This window comes from Anneissia japonica, unplaced genomic scaffold (genome assembly GCF_011630105.1).
Source record: "Anneissia japonica isolate Jap-2015-1 unplaced genomic scaffold, ASM1163010v1 scaffold287719_len1884721_cov185, whole genome shotgun sequence".
Lineage (NCBI taxonomy): Eukaryota > Metazoa > Echinodermata > Crinoidea > Comatulida > Comatulidae > Anneissia > Anneissia japonica.
The window spans coordinates 389,701-412,361 of NW_022715822.1; the positions used below are offsets into that span (position 1 = coordinate 389,701).

General features: G+C 33.1%; 1 protein-coding gene across 1 annotated transcript in view; it reads right to left on the reverse strand.

Annotated features, from left to right (window-relative positions):
* Positions 1–22,661, reverse strand: part of LOC117109376 — a 73,732-nt gene that overhangs the window by 16,805 nt on the left and 34,266 nt on the right. The window contains exon 3 of the mRNA XM_033251686.1: positions 15,414–17,330. Coding sequence (XP_033107577.1) covers positions 15,414–17,311 — 1,898 coding nt within the window. The 5' untranslated portion in view covers positions 17,312–17,330. The remainder of the gene's footprint in view (positions 1–15,413; positions 17,331–22,661) is intronic.

Sequence of the window (22,661 nt, forward strand, 5' to 3'; positions counted from 1 at the left end):
ACCACTATGTCAACAGGCGTTAAGAGGAATCGTTGTTGATTTTGCTTACTGTCACTGGGAGCTATTTCGTTGCAAGTTAAGATGAAATAAATACTTCTAAATGTGGGTTTGGACGTTTTTGTAAAATACGATGGCAACTAGCCTACAGAACATGGATTATAGGTGTGAACACAGCTTCACAGCAACAGTAAATGAACAAAAAATGATATATACAGTTGCAAAGATAAAAAATAAAAAACTTGAATATATATATTTCATTAATATTAATATTTTGTCATTTTGTTTTATATACTATACCTTTTTTTATATTATTATTATTAATAGATAAGGATGATTGATGTCATTATGATAGATCACATATTGATGAGTGTGATGATGATGATGATAATGATGATGATGAAGGTAATGATGATGAAGATAATAATCATGAAGATGATCATGAAGATGAACATAATAGACAAAAATGACGATGATAGAACACCTAAAGCTCCCACCTACTACAACAGAATGAAACTTGCTATCATTCATCTCTAATGACTATACAACAAATCCACATTGATATTTCTCAGATTACTACAGTCAATCCCCACAATCTCATCACCTCTGTTTCAAACACAAATTCGCTAGAACCAATAGACTAAAGTACACCGTATTTGTATATTTTTCCAGTATCTGGGATAAACTGCTTACAGATGTTAGGGAGGATGCTGGTCATTAGCAATAAGTTGATGATGTTTTTCATTTAGCAAGTTGTCCAATAATGACTGGCTGAAATTATTTATCGAAATGCGAGGAGAGCGCCCTTGGCAGTGAAATATTATCTTTACTTTTGGGCAATTCGGCCACTCTATTTAAGCCCAGAGTGACCGAAACTGTCATATAAGTTTTAACATTTTTAGTCTATACATTAAAGGACCTTTCACAGTTTACTGATATTCATGTGATGATGATGATGATGATAATGATGATGATGATAATGATCATGATAATGATAATGATCATGATGACGAAGAAAATTTATGATGACGAGGACTTCTCTTCACAATTTTTTTTCCCCCACAACATTACTTATTCAGGATAAATTTAGAAAAGAGTAAATGTACAATAATAACTTACCGAAAACCAGTACTAGTAGAGATCAAAAATGAGTAAAACTTACAAAATTGAGATTTTCCTCAAAACTTGTGAAGTAATCTATCAATTTAAAAATCTGATGGAGATCATGACAAAATAAACTTGATTTCCAAGAGAAAACTGAATTTTTTTAAATATGCCTTTGAAAGGCATAAAAACAAAACCATCTTTTGAAGGGAGAGGGGTTCTTTCTTTTTTGTTGAAGATGTGCCAATAAGTTTAAGCTGTTTAAGCTGTTTTTAAAAACAACATTTACTACATAGGGCATTGAAGATGATTATCTGTGGGAAAGGCAGAATGCATCAAGAAACAGAAAACCATGCATTATAAACAGACTTACAAATTGACATTAATGCTTTCAGCTCGACGTATAAATAACTCGCATAATGGCAACGGATATTATTCGACTGATCAACCTGCCGACGCATGCGAAAGCGAATTTCATCAGACTGCAAAAGACATGTTTAGCTAGCCTACAACTATATGAAAATTACCCCGTTGACATTTCCTTTGTGTAGCCAGGAGTCAACGATAAAACCTCCTGAAGACTTCTGACATATGAAATATAGTATGATGCATATTGAAGCTCCTAATTAAAGATACACAGCTGGCTATTTTTTCAACTTAAACATTCATGCTTTGATTTGCTGCCTTTCTATTTTAATATTTCATACTTATAGCTGTAATTTTTAATTTCGATGCCATTCATTACAATTTGGGTATATAAATTATTAGGCCATTGTATAAATTAAGGATTCCTATAGGTTATATGGTTTGTATAGCCATTTCACTTGCTGAATGTACAATTGAAAAAATATAGCAAAAATGAGAAAAACAAACAGTGATTAAACTACTTTGCAAGTAAAACACAGCATATGGTTTTAAATAAAACAAAGAAGATGAATAAAAAAAACCCCAATACAACAACACTGAAAACGGTGGCGGTGCTATGGAGAAGGGGGGGGGGGCCCGAGAAAATGGTTTTCCTCCAAACCTAATCATATCAAGGTAGTCGCTTAATCCGGTTGTGCTCTTACCACAATCAATACTGGTAATGTATTAACTTTCCCTTATCTCTTATTTTAAATTTTATCTCCCGACTGTTATGGAAAAACATATTCCTCCCCCCACTCAATATTCTACCTTGCCCCTCACTTGGTCTGCCGCCACTGACTGAAAGAATAGCAGCAGAAATGTAAGTGCATAGGAATATTGTTTGTTGGGAGTTTCTAGAAAGGGAAGATTAAATTATTAAAGAGAGTTCCGATGACAAAAAGTGTCGCTATTTTCACAGAATGAAAGGTGTGTTCTAAAGATGTCATTATACAGTAATCTCAGGTTCTACGGAACATCCGACAGAAATATAGCATAGCCTGTAGCCCGGAAAGGCCATATATATGTGGTAAAAACACCAAAAATCATCATCCATCATTGACGCCTGTATTTCTAAAAACTACATTACCTTGGGCAAAAAGGTATGCGCGACTGCCACCCCCATTAAACGTTTCTTAAGAGTAAGCAATCTGCATTGATCGTGAACTTACAATTAAAAAAATGATTTATTTGTAAAGTATATTTCTTTTAGTAAACACATTTATTTAGATTAATCCTTTAAATGTATAGTTGTGCCACTACTGAAAATAGCAAAGAAATTTATGATTTTACCAGATTTCTAAAAGCTACTTTAGTCCCCTCAACTTGGCTAAGCTAAAATCATTGTAATTAATTTATTATATCAATCTTCTCCATGTTGAAAAAAAAACCTTTATATTTTGGTTGCCATATAATTTTTGTTTTGTGACCACGATATTCCCTGGTATAAACCCACCCACCCCAATTCGAAAGTCAGTCAAATTTTGTCTTCAATGGCGTGAGCTTATATATACAAAGGAACTACTTTAATAGCTTCTGTTTCTGTTAAAGGAGAGTGATGTACCTGTTTTTTTTCTACTTGCATATTGTGCTGTGGTGCAAACACTGATAGATTAAGGGTGCGTTCGAACCAGAAAAATATCCGTGCGAGGTCCGTGTATTTACACGGAAGTTAAATGCCGTGTGTGGCTCGAACGGGGGTAAGATGTAAAAAACATCTGGAACACGCTCGCCTATTTTGACCACCATTATCACGACCATTAATCATGTTTTAATGACTCTCCGTCTGGCGGTCAACATGAATTCAATTCAACACGCGCGAAAACCATAGGCCTGTCCAGTTTTACAAAAACAGATGCATTCGCTGACCTGTTGTTAATGTTATAGCATCATCTTCATCATTTCAACATGTCTGTGTGGACCGAACCTATGATACGTTACCTTCTCTCATTGTGGGCGAGACAGAATACAAAGACAACTGGACGGCACCCGCCGAAACAGCGGTATTTACAAAGAAATAACTGCAAAGATCGAAGAAAAATTTAGGGGAAAGCTGACGGTGACACAGGTCACCAATAAACTGAAATATTTGCGCAGGGGAGTACAGTACAAGTGCGTGAAGCGTGGTTAGAAACATAAATATTGCGTGGCATGATGGGATATACTATTGCCTCGCTGACCTCAAACGAGTATTTCCGAGGTAAATTTTTACACGGTTAGACAAGATAAGACAATTTTCAGCATTAAAGGGCAAACAATTTATTTTTTAGGCCTTTTATAAACTCTTGCTAAAATTTCAGTGATGTTTAGTGCATGAAATAAAAGTTGAAAAAAAAAATGCGAGAGAGGAAGTAACATCATTATATATCTTCGAGGTAATGTATTGTATTGAACATGCATTTACAAAAAAAAAAAAAATCTGTTGACTACATGTCAGAATCTTAAGCGTAATTTGTCATCCAGTTGACGTTCAAATGCTGCAAGTGCATGAAAGTAACAATTTCTGTACCGAATTTTTGGGCCAATCGTGTTCCTGAATGTAGATCCGGTTTGTCCACTTTGTGAGTGCAAAAAGATAACACAAACATTTTCATCTTAAGCAATGTATTTTCTCATCTTAAATTTACGACAAATTTAAGCAAATGCTTTTTTTTAAGTATGATTGATAAATCTGACTTAAGCTAAGTCATGTAGTTAAGACAATTTTAAGCTGATTTTTCTGCTCAGCAACTTTGATAAATCCAATTCCTAATCATACAGATATAAGAAAATTATTTGGTTTATTTGGTTTGGTTGCTATTATATGAATTAAACATTCATTCTAAAAATATTATATGTAGCAACTTTTATACATATAGAGTGATTATTTTAGCGACTGTTTATTGCATATGTTGTCTAATCACTAGCGATCCCAGGGTGATGGGTGCGAACCCCACCCCTTCTCCCCGAATGGAAAAAACAAAATCATCACCCCTACCACCTCCAATCAGCAGCAGCAGTAAAAAATTGCAATTATGCCTATATTTAGATAAACGTCCCTTCCGAACTAATAATTGCATAATTATGCGTTGTTATTATAATTATTGTTATTATTAATATAATAATAATTATTATTATTAAATTACTATTTCCTTTATTGGGTCATTTTACCTACTTCATAATATAAATTAAACAGGCCTACATTGGGTTGCCCAGTCAGCTAAAAGAATTAAATGACCTGGTTATAACACAAATCAGAGGTTAGCCCTCAGTGACATGCAATATTTCAAATTTTCTGTCACAAATTAACACACTCTTCTGACTGCACCATCACCCCAGTCAAGGGTAAACACATTTTATTAGTTAATAGGCCACCACCTATCCTAGCATAACAATACGAAATGTAAACAACTACTCAAGGAGGGCAGATACAGTACATTCTCTTGGCTAACCACTTTAACCACAGGAAAGGATCATGCCACTACATCATGTTATCTTGTTTAAACATAAACAATCTGAATGCTAGTTCTTGGTATTTAAATGCTGAAGGTTACATATGAAGTCACTGGTTTCAGCCTTTCTATGCTCAATCATTTGAAAATTTAATATTTTATGGTGTTAGGTGTTTGGATATGTTAAACTATGATTTATTGTTCCACTTTAAAAATAAAACAAATCAAATAACCAAGGACAAATTGACAACCAGTAAACTTACAAATTAATGTAAAAAAATAAAGAAGATCTATAAAAATCTGTTTATTTTCTCTCAGTCTCAGGTTGCAACAGGTGGAGTGAATAGCGCCCCCAATATGGTATGTTTGCATGTCAGTAATACTGAATAATTATATATTAGTTTTATCAAATTAACTAGAGCATAAGCCTCTACATAACCCAGCATAAATTATAAGAAAAGGTAATATAACCATTTTTTATTTAACCGTTTTAACTTTGTCAACAGAAACTGCACTACATTTAAATAAACGGTTAAAATGGCGTGCAGAAAACATGCAATTGATTCAGTGCTTGCACGACAAATAATGTAACCGTTTATTTACTATTTTTATTAACGGTTATTCAGCATTGACCTTATGACCTTACATTCTTTTTTTGTTTTTGATCACTAACCGCGAAGCGACAATTCTTACTGTTTGTACGTACGTGTGGTCGAAAGTTGAATGATGTGGACGGAAGAAACAACGAGATTTGTCATAATTACTGTATGTGGAGGGAAGAAAAAACAAGTGGGAGACTGCAAGGGAACAAAAAACACTTCCGACCTTCAAAAGCATTATGGGTAATATGTCGTCATACCTTCACAGACCACCCAGCGAAATAACTGGTTTTTTATAGAAAAAAATTGAACAACACGGACATATGTTTACAAATCAATTTAGCTTGGCCAAAAAAATAACTGGTATTTTTTCAAATTGAACAGAAACAGGCCCTAAGTGAAGACATGTACTAAGTATTCATTAGACAGATTTTTATCATTGCTTGTTATGATGAGCAGAAACTGGGTAACTTTAATAGTTTAATAGTTTAATAGTTTATGTTGTGGTACACATGAAAAGAGAAATGATTTATAGTAATCCGACAAAATTGTTGGGAATAATATAGCTTCAAATTAAAAAAACAGGATTTAATGAAATATATCGTTTACAATAACATTCCTTTAATTCCAAGCTAAAATTGAGGTTTTCTCCAAATTATTTGTTCTCTCAAGATAATAATAATTATATGGACTACCATTATCTATAATAATATTGTTATATGCCTACTAAAATAATATTTTCACCTGTGAAAGCTTTCTGTAGTGGTTAAAGTTTGCAAGCTTACAGAATATTATAGCAAATGTAAATCTACCAGAAAAATATATATTTTTTTTAATTTAATTTTTTTTTAATAGAAGGACAGATGCATATAATGCACATGGATTTAACCAATCAGAGAAGCAGAACTTGATTTTCAATATAAAAGACACCAATATTTTAAACGTAACAGGCTTACAAGGTGTTTTAAGTTATAAGTATAAAATCTACGCAAATACATAAATGCCAATAGTATATACATCATAAATTATAGAACTTGTAAATATGATGTAAACAATGTTAAATCAACAATCTGCTATAAATATACATATATTTTTTATTTGAACATACAGAAAATTATTAATTTAATAAATAATATTATAATCTGTTATGATACATATTATGTACTAATATAATAATAATAATAATGTCGTTCTTATATAGCTGTCTCTTATACACACCTAGATGTGTATAAGAGACAGCTCAGTGACATACATACCTGTCTCTTTTGTTAAGTGTCACCCCCTCAAAAGTTTTCAGGGGAAGGGGCATGTTTTTTTTTGGTTTTTTTTGCTCCATGATATCTTTGCAAAATCATTGACTTCAGTTTACGTCACCGTTTTGGCTTGTACTTAAAAGAAAGTCTACAACTGGGTTAGTACATCTTTTTTAAACATTGAGAAACATATTTAGGAACATTTATGGACGCAGCCCACGAATTCCACGTCTACATTGCCGTGCCAGAATTGCCACACAGAATGGAAATTTTTTCCCAAACTAGGCCTAGGAAAGAAGACAAAAAAAAACTGGTTAAATAAATAAGCAAGAAAAAAAGAAATAATACCAAGCTTGCATCCAAACCGAAGTATGGTGTTACTCCGGCAACTGGAGATTTGTGTTTATGTACTACGGTTAGCATCAGTTAAGTTTTGATCTTTTCCCCCGCCCCTTATGGTAACCACCACTTGTTGCAGGCCAAGTGGCAACTTGCGAATTTAGGATCAGCGTTAATTATGCAAATGTTAGTTAATTGACTAAGAACAAATATTCTTGTTCCTATTTCTAATTAAAAGCTATTAGAATATCTTAATTTACCAGAGAAAGTAATTAGCAAGTCAAGTATTCAATATAAATATTTGTCATAGATAGAACAGACAGCAGATTTATACTAAAGGAAGCAGTCAATTGCAAATAGAACACCAACCTGTTGCAGAAATTTTCCAGCTTGCGAACTTAATAATAATATTGGTATTTCGTTTTCCCAATTATAAACAGGTAACTGAACGCAGGTAAGCACATAGGTAGTAAGTGAACATGGCGAGCTAACACCTGTAATTACAGTAGCAACTGGAGACTACTTACATACCATACTCTTTTGAAAATTTCACTTGTAACTTGGTATGTTTCAATTATACAGTCAAGAGGAAAAACTTGATATGTTGTTGGCAGTTATACTCACCAGTTCTGAAGGTTAATTGGTCCAAAGGTCAGACAATAGGGTATCTAAACATTAACTCCTTTACTAATTCTACAGAAAGTCATTTACAACCTTGAAAGCCAGTGCATATAACCTTTCACTCCTGCTACTAAAATAAGCATGAATGTTCCTTCAAATGGTGTTGTGTATACTAAATGCAGATATATACAACTGCACAAATCAGTCACATCTGGTTCACAGTGGAAAGCTGTTGAAAAATACGCTTCATTCATTACATGTTCTATAAAAATTCATCAAAGATTGCTGAGAGTGATCAAAAGGTAGAGGTAAATATAACTAGTACATACCTAGTTCAACAAATGAGAAAATGTCAATTTAACTGTTTACATCAAGGTTATAGGGAAATGTAGCAGAACTTTCCTACAGAATACAAATACAACCTCTTAGATTTTCCACAAGTTTCTTCAGTTTGGAAACATTGTTAATTACCTCAAGTATGTATAACTCAAATAGGTATACTGTCTATGCAAGAGTTGCAAGTCTCTTCAACACTTCAAAATAGTGTATACCAATACAATTACATAACCAGTGTGAGAAAAGATGGAAGATTTTCCAACACTAGCAAAATAGTTCCAAGAAGAAGATCAGCTGCGAGTTCCTTCGACATTGAAAAGATAGTAAAAATCCAATGCAAGATCTTGTTGATATTGTGAAAAAACTGGTTTATTCTCTAATGTAAGTACATAATAGTAGATTTTCATGCAAGTTTCTCCAAAACTGACTGCAAAACTATTATGTTCCAATGTGAATATAGGCTTCAAGTGATGCGAGATCTTTTTTCAGTTTTCCTCACTCTTCTTAGTTTCTGCAACTGTAGAAAGGTTGTTAGTTCCCCAATACAAAAAAAAAAACATTACCATGCAAAAAATCTATATTAGCTATTACAGGCCTGTTGCATAGCAATCTTACTGGATCAGAGAGATGTCTTTTGAATAATAAATGTAACAAATGACTATTCGAATGATAAGTACTGACATCTGTATCAAAGCTAGAATATTAATATCATAACATTGACTCATACATCATACATACAGTGACAGTGAACTAACAAAGATGCAGATATGGGGAAGTAACAACAATAATCTTCAGTATTTTATTATATGAATCCTAATAATTTGTAATATGTATTCTAATCATTGTCTTCAATAATTATTTCTAGTCTTATTATAAAAATATATTTTATATACAACATAAAATATAGTATGACATTCTGTCACTCAGTTAAATTTGAAAGGTTGTGGAAAACATCTAAAAAAAAAACCAAAACAGAATAATAAAAAAAAAAACATCATTGATTTTCAATATTACGGGCAATTAATTTTCTACATTAATTTATTCTTTTAGTTTATTATATTTCTAATTCCTATAATATTGATTCTATATACTGCACTGCCAGTTAAAACTAATTTTCATCAATGTATGTTTCAACGTATGTTAATATTTAATTATAATAAAATATTAACATATGTTGAAACATACAACGTATGTTTCAACGTATGTTAATATTTAATTATAATAAATGAAAATAATTAAATTAACTATAGAATTATTAAATAAAACTGAATACTTTCTTTTTTGTCTTTATTATTATTTGTTATTCTTACAAATCGATGTACATCGACGTATTTCATGTAATAAAAAATACCACCATAATTGTGAAATATAACCTTCTGCTGCTCTCATAAATTATTAGTTATAATTTCAGTTCTATAATACTTTTATCTTTGATAATTCCTAAAAATTAATCTTGCATTTGAAAATTTTAACATAAATATCGTAACCTTATAAACATGGACAAGATAAAAATAAAAATAACAAAAAGTGGTTGGTTGAAACATAATATATTGTGAGTACTGCCCTCTATAGAGCTATCAAATAAAGTTATTATATGGAAAAAGTTTTTGATCTATAGAGGGCAGCAGACAGGTGTTTTAAATAAGTGTAACACTTGCTTTAAAATATGCTGACTAATTTATGACCACCACTGAAATAGGTAGCATCCTCAAAGGATTACAATGTAAATTTGATTTGTTAACTTACTACAATTCAATTTAGATAATTTCCTGAGCCAAATGCTCCTATTTAGTGACTCATTTATTTAACAATAATCATTATGAAAATCTGATGTTGACAATGATAATACCATTTTTGTACCTCCAACAGAAGAAATTTCTATTGCTTGCAAACAATTTAACTAAAATAAGTAAAATCTGGTAAATATAAATAGAAATTATCACACTTAAAATAATTTTAAGAAAACAGAAATAGTATAAAGATACTTGGATAAATATTATACATATATTACACATTAGGTGTTGTATAAAAAAAATACCATGAATAAATTTTAACACTGTTCTCTAAAATACAAAAGTACAACCCATATTGACAGATTTTCATGGGTTTCTATTAAAAATATCTAAATATCTTTTGCAACTTTTAAAGAAAAGTTGCAAAAGTTGTGCACTGCCCTCTAGCATCTTGCCCAGTTTCATGCCAGATAATAGCATAAGTCGACATGAAGGAATCAGACAATGATAAAGAAGATAAAGATAAATGGTATATTGTGGTATGATATATCAAAATATCTGTGTTACACTAAGAATAGCCCATAAAAAAACTGAAGACATATTACCATGCTGGACCTGTCCTGGTGGTAAGGCCAGGGGCTAGTGTGGACCAGAACACATCTAGGGATACTCTTTTTGGAGACTATCCAGATGTTTTTTAACTGCGCATGAGCCAGGTCAGTACACTTGGTGCAAGTGGTAGTGACAGAAACGAGTGGGGAGGGATGAGGGGAAGGGGCTTATTAACCCACCAACCATGAATTATTAGACTAGATAAAAAAAAAAGTTTCTCAGTTTTTCTGTATTTTTAGGCGCCAGATAAATTTTCCCTGGATTCTTAGAGCTACCACTGACCGAGCCTTTATAGTTTGGAGAAAGATTTCGGTCCATCACATCAAGTGGGATTCAACCCTGCACCGGCTGGTAATAGGCTACACATAGGTGTATCTATGTACCATAGCACTTCACCACCCAAGAATTAACTGGGCCAAAGGTCACTTAACCAATGTTTCCACATATTATCCACTTAAATATTAGTTTTGCAAATGACTCTAGTTTCTTGCTAAATTGCATAAAAATTTACATCATAATTGCATGATTAAGCACTAATTGTATCGTGAAATGAACAAAATTTTATGTGAGACTCACGGTAAGATTGTATAAATTTAACACGTTCTGTTGAAAGAATCTTAGGTATTTACGTGAGAAATTGACTTTTTATGCAATTTATTTCAACACGAGCAACATATCCGAATGCATTATAATTCTGAGCATGTGTAATAAGTTTCCTGTCTATAATTTGTAAAAGTCAAGGACAATGAACAACTTTAAAAGTGTTCTACAAATAGTTCACATTTTGCATTCCAATGAAATCAAAGCTCTTGGAGTTAAGACATTAATATTCATTATTTCTCATTAATATCCATAACTAATGAATATTAAATAGGTAATATTCAGTAATCTAATCAAATTAAATATTTGAATTGCTTATGTTATAAAGTTAAGCTTTCAATGAATATTAAAAATAGAATACAAAATTATTTACACATAAATAATACAAATATCTATACAATATAGACCCTTAATTTGGCTGGCAGACAATATCATAATTTGTATAGTATAGAGTGAAAATTAGCAAAAATTTAATTTTTATTTGTATCTCGTTGGAAGTTGATAATTTAATTGATCACTTTAATTAAGCAATTCATTGTTGGAAATTATTTTTTGAGGGGTTTTCCCAAAGTTTATCAAAGAAACACATGGATATAGGCTCTATACATCTGCTATTTGAATGAATAGACTACATTCATGAAACCACAACATGTACAGTATTTAAACATTCCATACTTCCTCTGCTAAGGAAGTCATTGCTATTTAAGTATTCCTCAAGCGGGTGCGTATTTATCTGTATATTTGCATATTCGATATCAGATTAAACAATGTGATTATTGTCAGAAGAGGAAGCAAGTATACACTAAATGTTAAATACCACCAATTATTCTGCAATACATGTTTTTTCGTGTTAAGGATTACTATAATTAGTTCTTATCCTCTTAAATGTACTTTTTATTAACACGAAACATTTGATTTTGGATCAATATTTAAATTCATGTAGAATATTAAAAACCTCTCAAAAGTACCTATGAAAATACAAATAAGTCATGGATCCTCCTTGATACTGATTTGAGCAGACAGCAATACTTATATTATTTTTTTACATAATAATTATATATACTCATTTCTTTTTTCAGAAACGAAAACAAATTAGGAAAATATGTTAAACAAACAAGTAGGGAATTTTTGACTGCACAACGACGATAGGACGTAGAACGTAACGATGTCACTCAGTAGATTCTGGAACGCAATTTGGCCAAATCTATGTATGCAGAGAACGTAGGACGCCAGGTAGGACGGTCACGCATGAGTGATTCCGTTCTAGTGTCACATCGTCGCACAAACCGAAAGCTCCCTAATGATAAAAGCATGGGAATGACTATCCATCTTTTCACGTTTATGTGAAATGGTTATCGTTCATAATTTTGGTATGGTGCTTCAGATATTTTCGGTATCGGTGAGATACATTCATTAGCCTTGAAGGGGCATTAGAAATACTGATGTGATCTTGTGATATGTGGACTTGTAACGTAACCACACCAACATCGCTGCCATGGCCGAAAACACAGTGCTATGAACAGGTTACATGAATGCACTCTACTGAACTTTGTATCACTTTACATGAAAACATCTTGATAATGTAGGCCTGCTGGTCATGTTCAACATTTGACGGAATATAAAAACACAGGAAGTATGTATCAAGCTGTATTCCATAGCCATGTCGGAACGAAGGACCAGAAAGTGCTGTTACGCATCACCAGGCTCTGTTTATGATCAAATGTCATCAATAATCCATGTTCCAGACATTAGAATGAAACCTGGAATTCCTTATTCAATCATATTTGATGAAAACTGTACAATGTATGTTTGTAATAGTCAGAAAATCCATTTGTAAACAAGTTTTTCATGTCGAAAGTGTATGTAAAGGATATTTGCTCCCTTTCAATAAAATAAAATTTAAGCTACCTGTATGTATTCTGTGCTGTATTATCTTGCATTGAAATGGGTATAAAGCTGTCATCCTTTGGGCTGGCACAGATGAAGAGGTAGTAAAACAAAAATTTAAAATATAAAAACCAAAAATGAATTGCTTGAGATTAACAAACGAATGAATAACTGATCTTTAACACCACAATACAAATTGACTAACATTAATTATGAAACAAAAGTTGATTAAAAAAACAACCAAAGGACAAACATACAAAGTTTGTACATCAGTAAATAAGTCTCTCTTTTAAAAATACTTAAAGTAAGCAAGTATGCATACAATTTCAGGTTTATTGAAAACCAGAAATGGTGCTCACTACTTTTCGGGCAATTTTTTTACATCATTCATAATGCCTATCTAATTGTTGAATATCTTCCGGAATTTAAAGATTGAAGACCTCTGCAATAGCAGACTCTGAATAAGCAATCTTCACCATAAATATATTTCAGGTACCTCCAAAATTAATGTATAGATTCATCATTTATAGCAAATAGAACCCTACCCAATTTACAGGCCCAGCTCTGTGTAAAGGAAAATGTTTTATGTGGGAGAAGTACCGGAAACAGGGTAAGAGTAGCATATGTGGTTGAACAGATGGGATTTAAAAAACAAGCCTAATTGAATCATAAATGGAAGAATCAATTGATAGAGAGTGTAGGGTCATAATTGAAAAATTATGATCGCAATAATAATGCAAAAAAAAAATACTGTTGAAGTTTAAATAAAAATATATATGCTTTCGAAAAAAAAAGTAAAATTAGAGGCTACTTAAGATTTAAGTGATCCTATTCCCAAATGGAGGCAAAATGTATTTTGCACTTCCCTCTAGGTTCAGCTGTAATTAAAGCTCCATTCCCGGCAAAATTTCACTAAAAAAGAATTTCTTTAGAAAAAATGCATATGTCATTACTCTAATTATTATAAATAATGGGAAAATATTGGCATAAACTTTAGTTTTATGCAAAAGAATAAAAAATACAAACTATTTCTCATAGGAAATTACCATTTTCTCGACGAATTCTTTGTTACTAGGCAAATTCAAAGGTTGGAGATCGCATCCGCTGGAATACTCTCGCTTTTATGTATACTTTATATAGTCAATATAGTGCGCCCTCTCTGATGAGATTAGTTTTGTACTTCGCATCTCGCACACTGCGGTTGATCGAGCAGGCCTGAGATATGTTTGTTTAACTGTCAAAATCTCAGTCAGAATCAGTTTTTTTAACAAATTTGAAATAATTCCTATGAAGTATTATATTTCACAAGTGTCAATACTAGCAACGGAAAATATCATGTCGGCCGCTTTTATGTGTGATAACAGAACCTAAATGGAGGTAAGGCTAGGCCTAGTCTAGCAGTGTTGGATTGGCTAATGTTTTTGGCACCTACTATATTTCTTTGCAGACCTATTGCAAAATCAAACATGAAAAATTCATCCGCATTTATTTCAAATTTCAGTCTCGTTTTACATTTTTTTCATGTTTAGGAATGTCTAAATTCAGTTAAACTAGCAATTTTGTATTATATTTATAAATCTTTATAACATGTACAAAAATCAGATTTTTCTTAACTGAAATTTTGCCGAGAAAATGGGGCTTTAAGTATTTTAAGTTGTAGAGCCTACAGTACTTGTTTTCTAATTTGGATTTTACATATTTGGATTAAAATTCAGAAATAAAAGTTGAACTGAATTACAGTTTGCTGCCCCCAATGCTCTCCTAGTTAGTACGCAGAAATCAAGCATTTTATTCCTTCATAGTGACCTTACTGAAAATCTAGTGCATCGTAACTTTCAAGAATTCCATGATTTTGCCAGGAATGGGGCTTAAAGTATTTTAAGTTGTAGAGCCTACAGTACTTGTTTTCTAATTTGGATTTTACATATTTGGATTAAAATTCAGAAATAAAAGTTGAACTGAATTACAGTTTGCTGCCCCCAATGCTCTCCTAGTTAGTACGCAGAAAATCAAGCATTTTATTCCTTCATAGTAGACCTTACTGAAAATCTAGTGCATCGTAACTTTCAAAAATTCCATGATTGAATTTTACACTTCAGGGCGTCTTGATGAGCTAGTCATAAATTCACGCTTAAATTGTTTAAACTTTGGATCCCGTCCAAACTTTTTTTTATCCATTCATAGCGGAAAATCTTAAATCGTTCATGCGTAGAATTAGAACTGCTTTTACGTAAGAAGATCCTACCTTTAAATACTGATAAATTTGTTGTCATACCAAAAAAAAAAAAAAAAAAAAAAAAAAAAAAAAAAAAAAAATGTTATTTTTATCATTTGAAGGAATAGTAGTGTTTCCTTTTGAAAATATTTTTTTCTCAGTTTAACTTTTTCAATTGTCTTTAGAAAAATATAAAATTATTTATGGATGAATGCAGATATTTTTTGGAATAACACAAAACCAAAGTATCAGACATTAAAAAAAAATTAGGAATTACTTACTTTGAGCAGTATATACAGGATTCGTGGAAGAGTCTTCCCTTAATGTATGCACGTTCTCGTCCAACCGTGAAACCGCACAAGCTACATATTCCCCGTGCTGACCCACCTCGCTGTCTAGGTTTACGGCTTAATTTACGCACTTTTTCTGACCCAGTGCGAACAAGGGATCCATCAAATGTCATGTTTTCTTTATTCTTATATGGGTCACTCCAACTTCGTTTGTAGAGTGGTTTGCGCTTCACCGGAGGACCAGAACGTCTACGATCATCCTTCGGTAGGGTAACACGTAAAACCTCTTGGAAGGAAGACTCCTTATTAATAACTCCATTAGATTCCAAGCTTGTCACATTATCAAACCAAATTTCATCACTCTCGCAACTTATATCCGAGAATCGAACAGTAATATCTGACCGTGGACTTTGACTCTTGGACGAATTTGATGCCTTGAGAGCAGTCTTTGGCATCTCCTCTTCTTCCTTATTTTTGTGATTGTCATCCTTATTTTTGCGGCGTAAAGAAAACAAACGTCCAAAAACTGAGGTAGAGTGGGGAGTTTTTGGCATTTTCTCGACGTGTACGTTATTTTTCTCCTGTGACTTTCCTTTTGGATTTTCGTGCATTTTGTCGAGTTTGTCCGCGGGTTCTATCCCACTGGCAGCTGACGCTTCTCCTTTCTTCTCTGGGGATGCTGAGTCACACTCAGTGGCCCTGACGTTGAAATTATCCTGCTGATTCAATCTTGCTGTAAGTATATCATTCGACTTTCCTGTTTCAACTGATGTCACCTTTTCAGCGGCTGGCAATTTACTCAAAGTTTGCTTATTAGGCATCGACTTCTGATTGGATCCTGGACGTGATCGCACAAATGGAATATGATCGGAGTTTGTGACCTCAATTGCAAGCGATTCTCCAATTTTAGCAATAGAAACTAAATCAGGATTATTTTCATCTGAAAATCTATTCGTACTAGATTGGTTTGATTCATCATTTTTTCGTAGCATGAGTGGTGAGGACAATAAACTTGTGGGAAACTCCGGGTCCGAATCAAAATCCTGCGGAACAAAGAAGCAATGATCTAAGCTACAATGGCGAGGGGGTTGAAATTTCTCCTTCGCTTCCCAGAAACGTTGTGTTCTACCGTCATTCATACTAGTCGAACGTTGATATTCCTCTCTTTTTGGTTGGCTGTAAGCCAAATTACTATCAAACACTGAATCCTCAGATAAAACTTGTTGCAGTAAATTCCCACTTGGGCCACCAAGATCGAGATGAAGTTCTTTACGATTACCGCCTTGCTGTTGTATTTTACGTAAATTTTCATTTGAGGGTTTTACTTTCAGGCCATCAGTATTTTCGTTTAAAATTTTTTTTGTGTTGTTGTTTGAAAATTCACCCGCAGTCAGCAACTGGTTGCTACCGATATCGGTATCATCTCCAGACGAACTCGACCGGGAAGTAACGGTTCTTGGGCGAAGCATGTGTACAGAATTGCTGCTTGCACCCCATCCCATGTGACTTGTTTGATACGAGTATTTCCTTGGAATAAATGGTGATTCATTCCGCGAGCCATTTTTCCCACGAATAGAAGATTCCGTCAAACACTTTGCAAGCATCTGTCCGTTAACTGCCTCGTCAAAGGTCATAACATGTTTCGCGTCACTTTCTGAATTGGATCGACCAAATCTGTGAACTGGGAATGTCTGCTGCGAGCCTGAATTCCAAAAGTGATCATGAGGTGTTCTGACCATGGGACCACTTCCACAACTGTCCGATATTGACCGTCTTAGCACCTCTGGTGGTGGCCCGGCATACATTCTGCGTGGTCCCAAGTACTGTGTCTTCCTCACTTCCATTTTTGGTGATGAATTGAAGGTTACAGTGACTAAATTACTCTGCATTGGTTTGCTTTGCAGAAACCTGAAAAATACAAAGATTCATGATTCCATTTACTGTATTTTCATAAAATTCAAGTACAGTACATGAAATTTGTTTTCCTGAGCTGGGAATACACAAAATATACATACAAATTAAATTACAAGACAAAATATTTAACATATCACACAGTGCATAAAATATCCAAATTACAATTCAATTCAATAAAAGACCATCTAAATGCTTTGAGTTGTAATTAAATGGCCAAAATTAGAGATTAACTATCTTGTGAATACTTTATTATCTGTATATAGACGAAAGGCATATATGGCAAAAATTAGGGTTTTTTTTGTTTTTGTTTTGTTTTGTTTTTTGTTTTTGTTTTTGTTTTTGTTTTTTGCTATTACAGACGATTTCTATCATTCTATAATTCACATATTTCAACAATTGCAACAAAACTATAAAGACAATATCATTCTTCTATTTAATGGAACTATATTAGGTTTATTCTCAATTATTCATTAGTGAGAATAAAAAGAAATAAAAAAATTACAGCTCATTGTTAGATAATAATGTATTATATTTTTATATAATTAGTGGTGGAAATTCTCAAAAAAACTAAAAATAAATCATCAAAACTTCATGATCAGCGTCACCATTTATTACAAAATTAAGACAACTTAAGCTGGGCATTTACTATGTCATACGCAGATTGCACAAGTCATACAGTGGCGTATCTAAGGGGTGCACACACCCCTCCAAAAATTACTCGCGCCCCCCCCAGTCACCCCCAAAAATCACTTGCAAGTAGTTAAAAATCACCTAAAATCACCTTATTTTGTGATATTGCACCCCTCAACTGATCATCGAGCCGCCCCACTTCACCTTCGCGCCCTCCCATCAGCACCCCCATTTTAAGACGTCTAGATACGTCACTGCCGTCATATGATGAATCCAACTTCGCTCCCTGTAAGTGCTAAATGACTCGACACCATCTGATGATTATCAGTGGCTGTCCGAAAGGACTGTCATTAAAAATGATACGTTGGATTGTTGTGTTCCCCATAAAATCGCGTCGCAGTGAGAGCCCGTCTTAAGAAGTTAGTTTTTATTTTAGTTAAATGTGTGTCATATGAAAGAATCACCATCATTTTCATCATTATTAATCATCATTATTATTATTCATAATTTTATTTAACTCAAGAAGAGAGTTTGAATCTTAAACAGTTCCCAAATTTAAAGCAACAACGTTTATTATAAGTAATAATATTATTATAAATCAGGCAAATGTATACATTTCATTATACTAAACATAGATTAAAGAAAGCCTACATACAGATTTTTATAATGTATGCTTAATATCAACACATAATATTATCATTACATAACAGCTATAGGTAACTAAATTCCAACCGGCTTTTATATCCCATAGCAACTTTATGTCCTAATATGGATATCCTTCGCTATTAACACCTGTTGTGTTGATTGCATTGTGCTGCGTTATTCTCTGAACAAACATTACACAATTATCGAAATCAGACATTTCAGTAGGATCTGAAATCACGTACCGTATACTTAGTCACATGGCAAATACGTTGCAGACAATCCACTAATGACAAACAGGAATATAGGAGTATCGATGTCAAGTTCTAATGTTTTCATGTCTTTGTGTTTGCGAGCAGTACGAACACTTGCGGAAGTCAGGGATGGTCGAGATTATGGTACATGTAACCGACTAAATTAATGCTATTATTATTTTTCTTATGGTTTATTGTCTAAGTATATTATGTCTAGGTTCAATTGTTTTTCATGTATGACTGGACAATGTGATTTGATTAAATTTAACCAACTGACATCAAAATATACTTCAAGGGAAAAGAACTAATCCTGTAGTTCCTCTCGAAATAAGCCCACCTCCTTTGACCACAAAATTTAGAGGGTTGGCTTACACCCAGAGAATCCCTTCTTCAACCACACTGTAGTCAATTTCTTGGCATTTCTTAGCACTACATGCATAATTTAAAGCCAAGCTTTCTTTCGTTTTTTTGGAGAGTTCAGCAAAGCTACCGAGTCCAATCATAGCCTGGGCTTTTGCCCAAGGAAAGGCCGGTACAATAAATTGGGCTTTTACATGAGGTGAACTTACACCTGAGGAACTATAGCTGCAGGCCTCTAAAGGAAATTGCCATAACTTTGACCTATGAAAGCATATCAAAAAACCACAACCGGTTACATCTATTTAGTTCTATTTCTTCCTTGTTCCCTCTTAGGGCCTACTATTTATTCCATCTTGTTCAATCTTCTTGTTGTACCGCCATATTCCCTTTCCTTGGGCCTCCATAATCTTATTGTCCTTCTTTCTTGAGCCCCTTCATTTTCTCCTCCTTGTGCACCTTACTTTTCCTTCTTCCCCTTTCAAATCATCCTTTCTGTTCTCCATCAACGCTTCCCGATTTTTATAAACTAGATATAATCTGATAGAATAATATCATATCTAAAATAATTTGAAAAACTGAATTCAGGGTTTTCTCTCCTTTTTTTCCCTCAATCACTTTTTCTATATTATTCCCAATGGCAACGCAGCCTTTAGGAAAGCACCTCCCTAGTGACAACCTTCAGGGTAAACATACGTTCTAACCTTCTCGATTCCATTGGAAGTCTCCCATGCAACCTCAGGTCTCCAAAAATTTTGTCAAAGTCTCCCGAAATTTTGTCAAATTCTCCCAATTTTTAAAAAAGAACCCCAAATTATCCATAATGGCTAATTAGTGACTTTTTGATACCAAAATTTATGTGTAATTTTTCCTTTGTGCATGCCGACTTTATCAATGTTTTCGGCGTACAAAGGCTTTCCTAGTATTACCATAGTATTAATCATACCTCAAAAAAACAAAGAATGCATCCATGAAAAAGTTTTGAACATTTCGGGGGATGGGGGCGCATTTCACAAGGGCACACCCCTCCAATCTCCCAAAATTTAAGGAGGGGAGAGGGGGTTGGAAAGTCTAGGTAAAATAACGTTTTCATATTCCATGAATATAATTAAGATGTATGGGTGAGGACAAACAGTACGTGAAGGACTAAAGAACAGACTCCACCCACCAAGGACTATGCTTACATAGGAGTTAGCCTTGGTGTAAGTGGCTGAGAGTCGATTCAAGATTGTGGCCTACATCTATTTCTACCAACATCCTCTGCTCTCATTGAAATGACTGAAATTACGTCACAATCGACATATCCACTAATTGCTATTAATTATTTTGTTATCTTGCTTATCAGCTCTATTTCCGCATAGTCTCCAATGTCTTAACAGCTTCCTAACCATGTTGGATTTAAATCGCAAACGGAATCATTTCGACAGATCTCATTTTAGAATAATGTATATGAAATCTCCTTATTTAAAATTAAATGAAAAAAATACTGAAACAAAAAAAAATAATGCTATTAGAAATTATAGTAATGGCTGTTGAGATACAAAACAGAAAACCAAAAGAACAACAGAGTTTATCCCAGACTTTTTGGAAATCACTGGTTCCTTTTAGAATTGTACATAAAAAGTATATGAAGTATAAGTAAACTTATGCCTAGTCTTTCTGTACACATATTTTGTACAGAGGCCTATATACAATTATAACTGTGACAGTGAATTTTTACTGTGAAGTAATCAGGCCTGATTCTTGACATTATCAATGTTCTATAGATGAAATATAAGAAATGGTCTACAAAATACGTAAGATTATTAATTTAATATACATATTCCAGGCCCATAACCATGGTTCATGATAATGGGGAAGAGGGTTCCTACAGTATAAGCCAAGTTTACTCATAATTGTTTCATTAATAAACGAAGTTATGATAAAATACTATATTAGTAAACTCGTCAGGATCCCCAAACTCCCAGGTTACAGGCCTGTATTTTAAAATAAAATTTTTTTTTTTAAATATCATACGGAAATTAAAGAAATGTATTTGTTTCTTTAAAGGATTTCAATTTACATTATTACTACACCTGTATCGTATTAGTTTACTATAACTTGACTTGACCTTGTTAGTGTTTTCCGAGAAAAAACAATACAATTAAAATTTTATACAATAATAGCAAACAAAAATTCATTAAATTACTTTATCTCAGATAATTTGAAATAACAAAAATATTAAAGGGGGAAAATTGTTTGTATCTTATATTTGGAATACCACTCACTGTTCATATAGTTGTAGGTAGAGTAGGTTTACAATTCCGTAAAATAAAATCACACTTCAAACAAAAAACATCAAGTTGCTATTTATTCTCAGACATGTTGTCTGTGGTATTGATGATCATGTGACCCTTGGTCATGTGATCACATCAGACATTGCAGAACCTAATTTAAGACCGACAGCAGAAACTGACCATAAATCGTGAGCACTATCAGATTTGTAAAGACATATCGAGCAAAGGTTCATTCACTCAATTTCCCCGATGATGTGATAAAACTATCAATGGCATTAGTGATCAGATTCATAATCGCACAGACTGCCTAAGGATACGTTAAATAGGGAGAGTCTATCACACGACAAATTTGATTCAAACCTATTTATTCAATATAACTAGATCTACCATTACTATAATATAATAACTTTATTTAATTATTTAAGTGCTTGTAATACCCAAAGTGTGATCTACAAGGACAATGATTGGCATAAGCCTTCTTGTCATTTCAAGTGCACATGCACATGTTAAAGTTCAAACATTCAAATAGCTTGTATTATTGTTTGCATTTTAAGATATTATTACTTGACACTTGCTGAGCTTCATAGCATCTGCATATAACTACCAATCTTTAAGAACTAATACTAAACATTAACAGATGTGTCATTATACGGTTTTTAATTTGTATGCCTTTACCTTTGACAAACTCACTTGAATCAATAAGAAGTAATATAGGCCTAGAAAAAATATTAAATGTGTATATTGGTAACATAAAAATATTAATCTCTAAAATACAAAATAAGAACAAATTCATCTGGTTTTTAAATTTTTGAATGAATAAACAAGAAAAAACTGCAACATATCCTGGCCACTCTGCCAACTTCCTAAAATGTATGTACAAACATTTGCAGTATTAAGTTCTTATAGTACGTTTAAATAAACTATTGACTTACTTCTCAACTTTGTAGAGACAAATTATAGGAAGGACCAGGTAGGTCAATAATGGCCAATTTCTATTTTATCTCTGGTGGCAGGAAATTCTGTGGGACAATATTGATGGGTAAGTTTCCTCATTCAATCAACAAGATAACATGGACTATGACATAATTGGTGCCTGTCATAAAAGGACGACTAGTTCTATGACCTTTTAAAACAATTTGTTAAACTACACACAATTGGGCAGCATG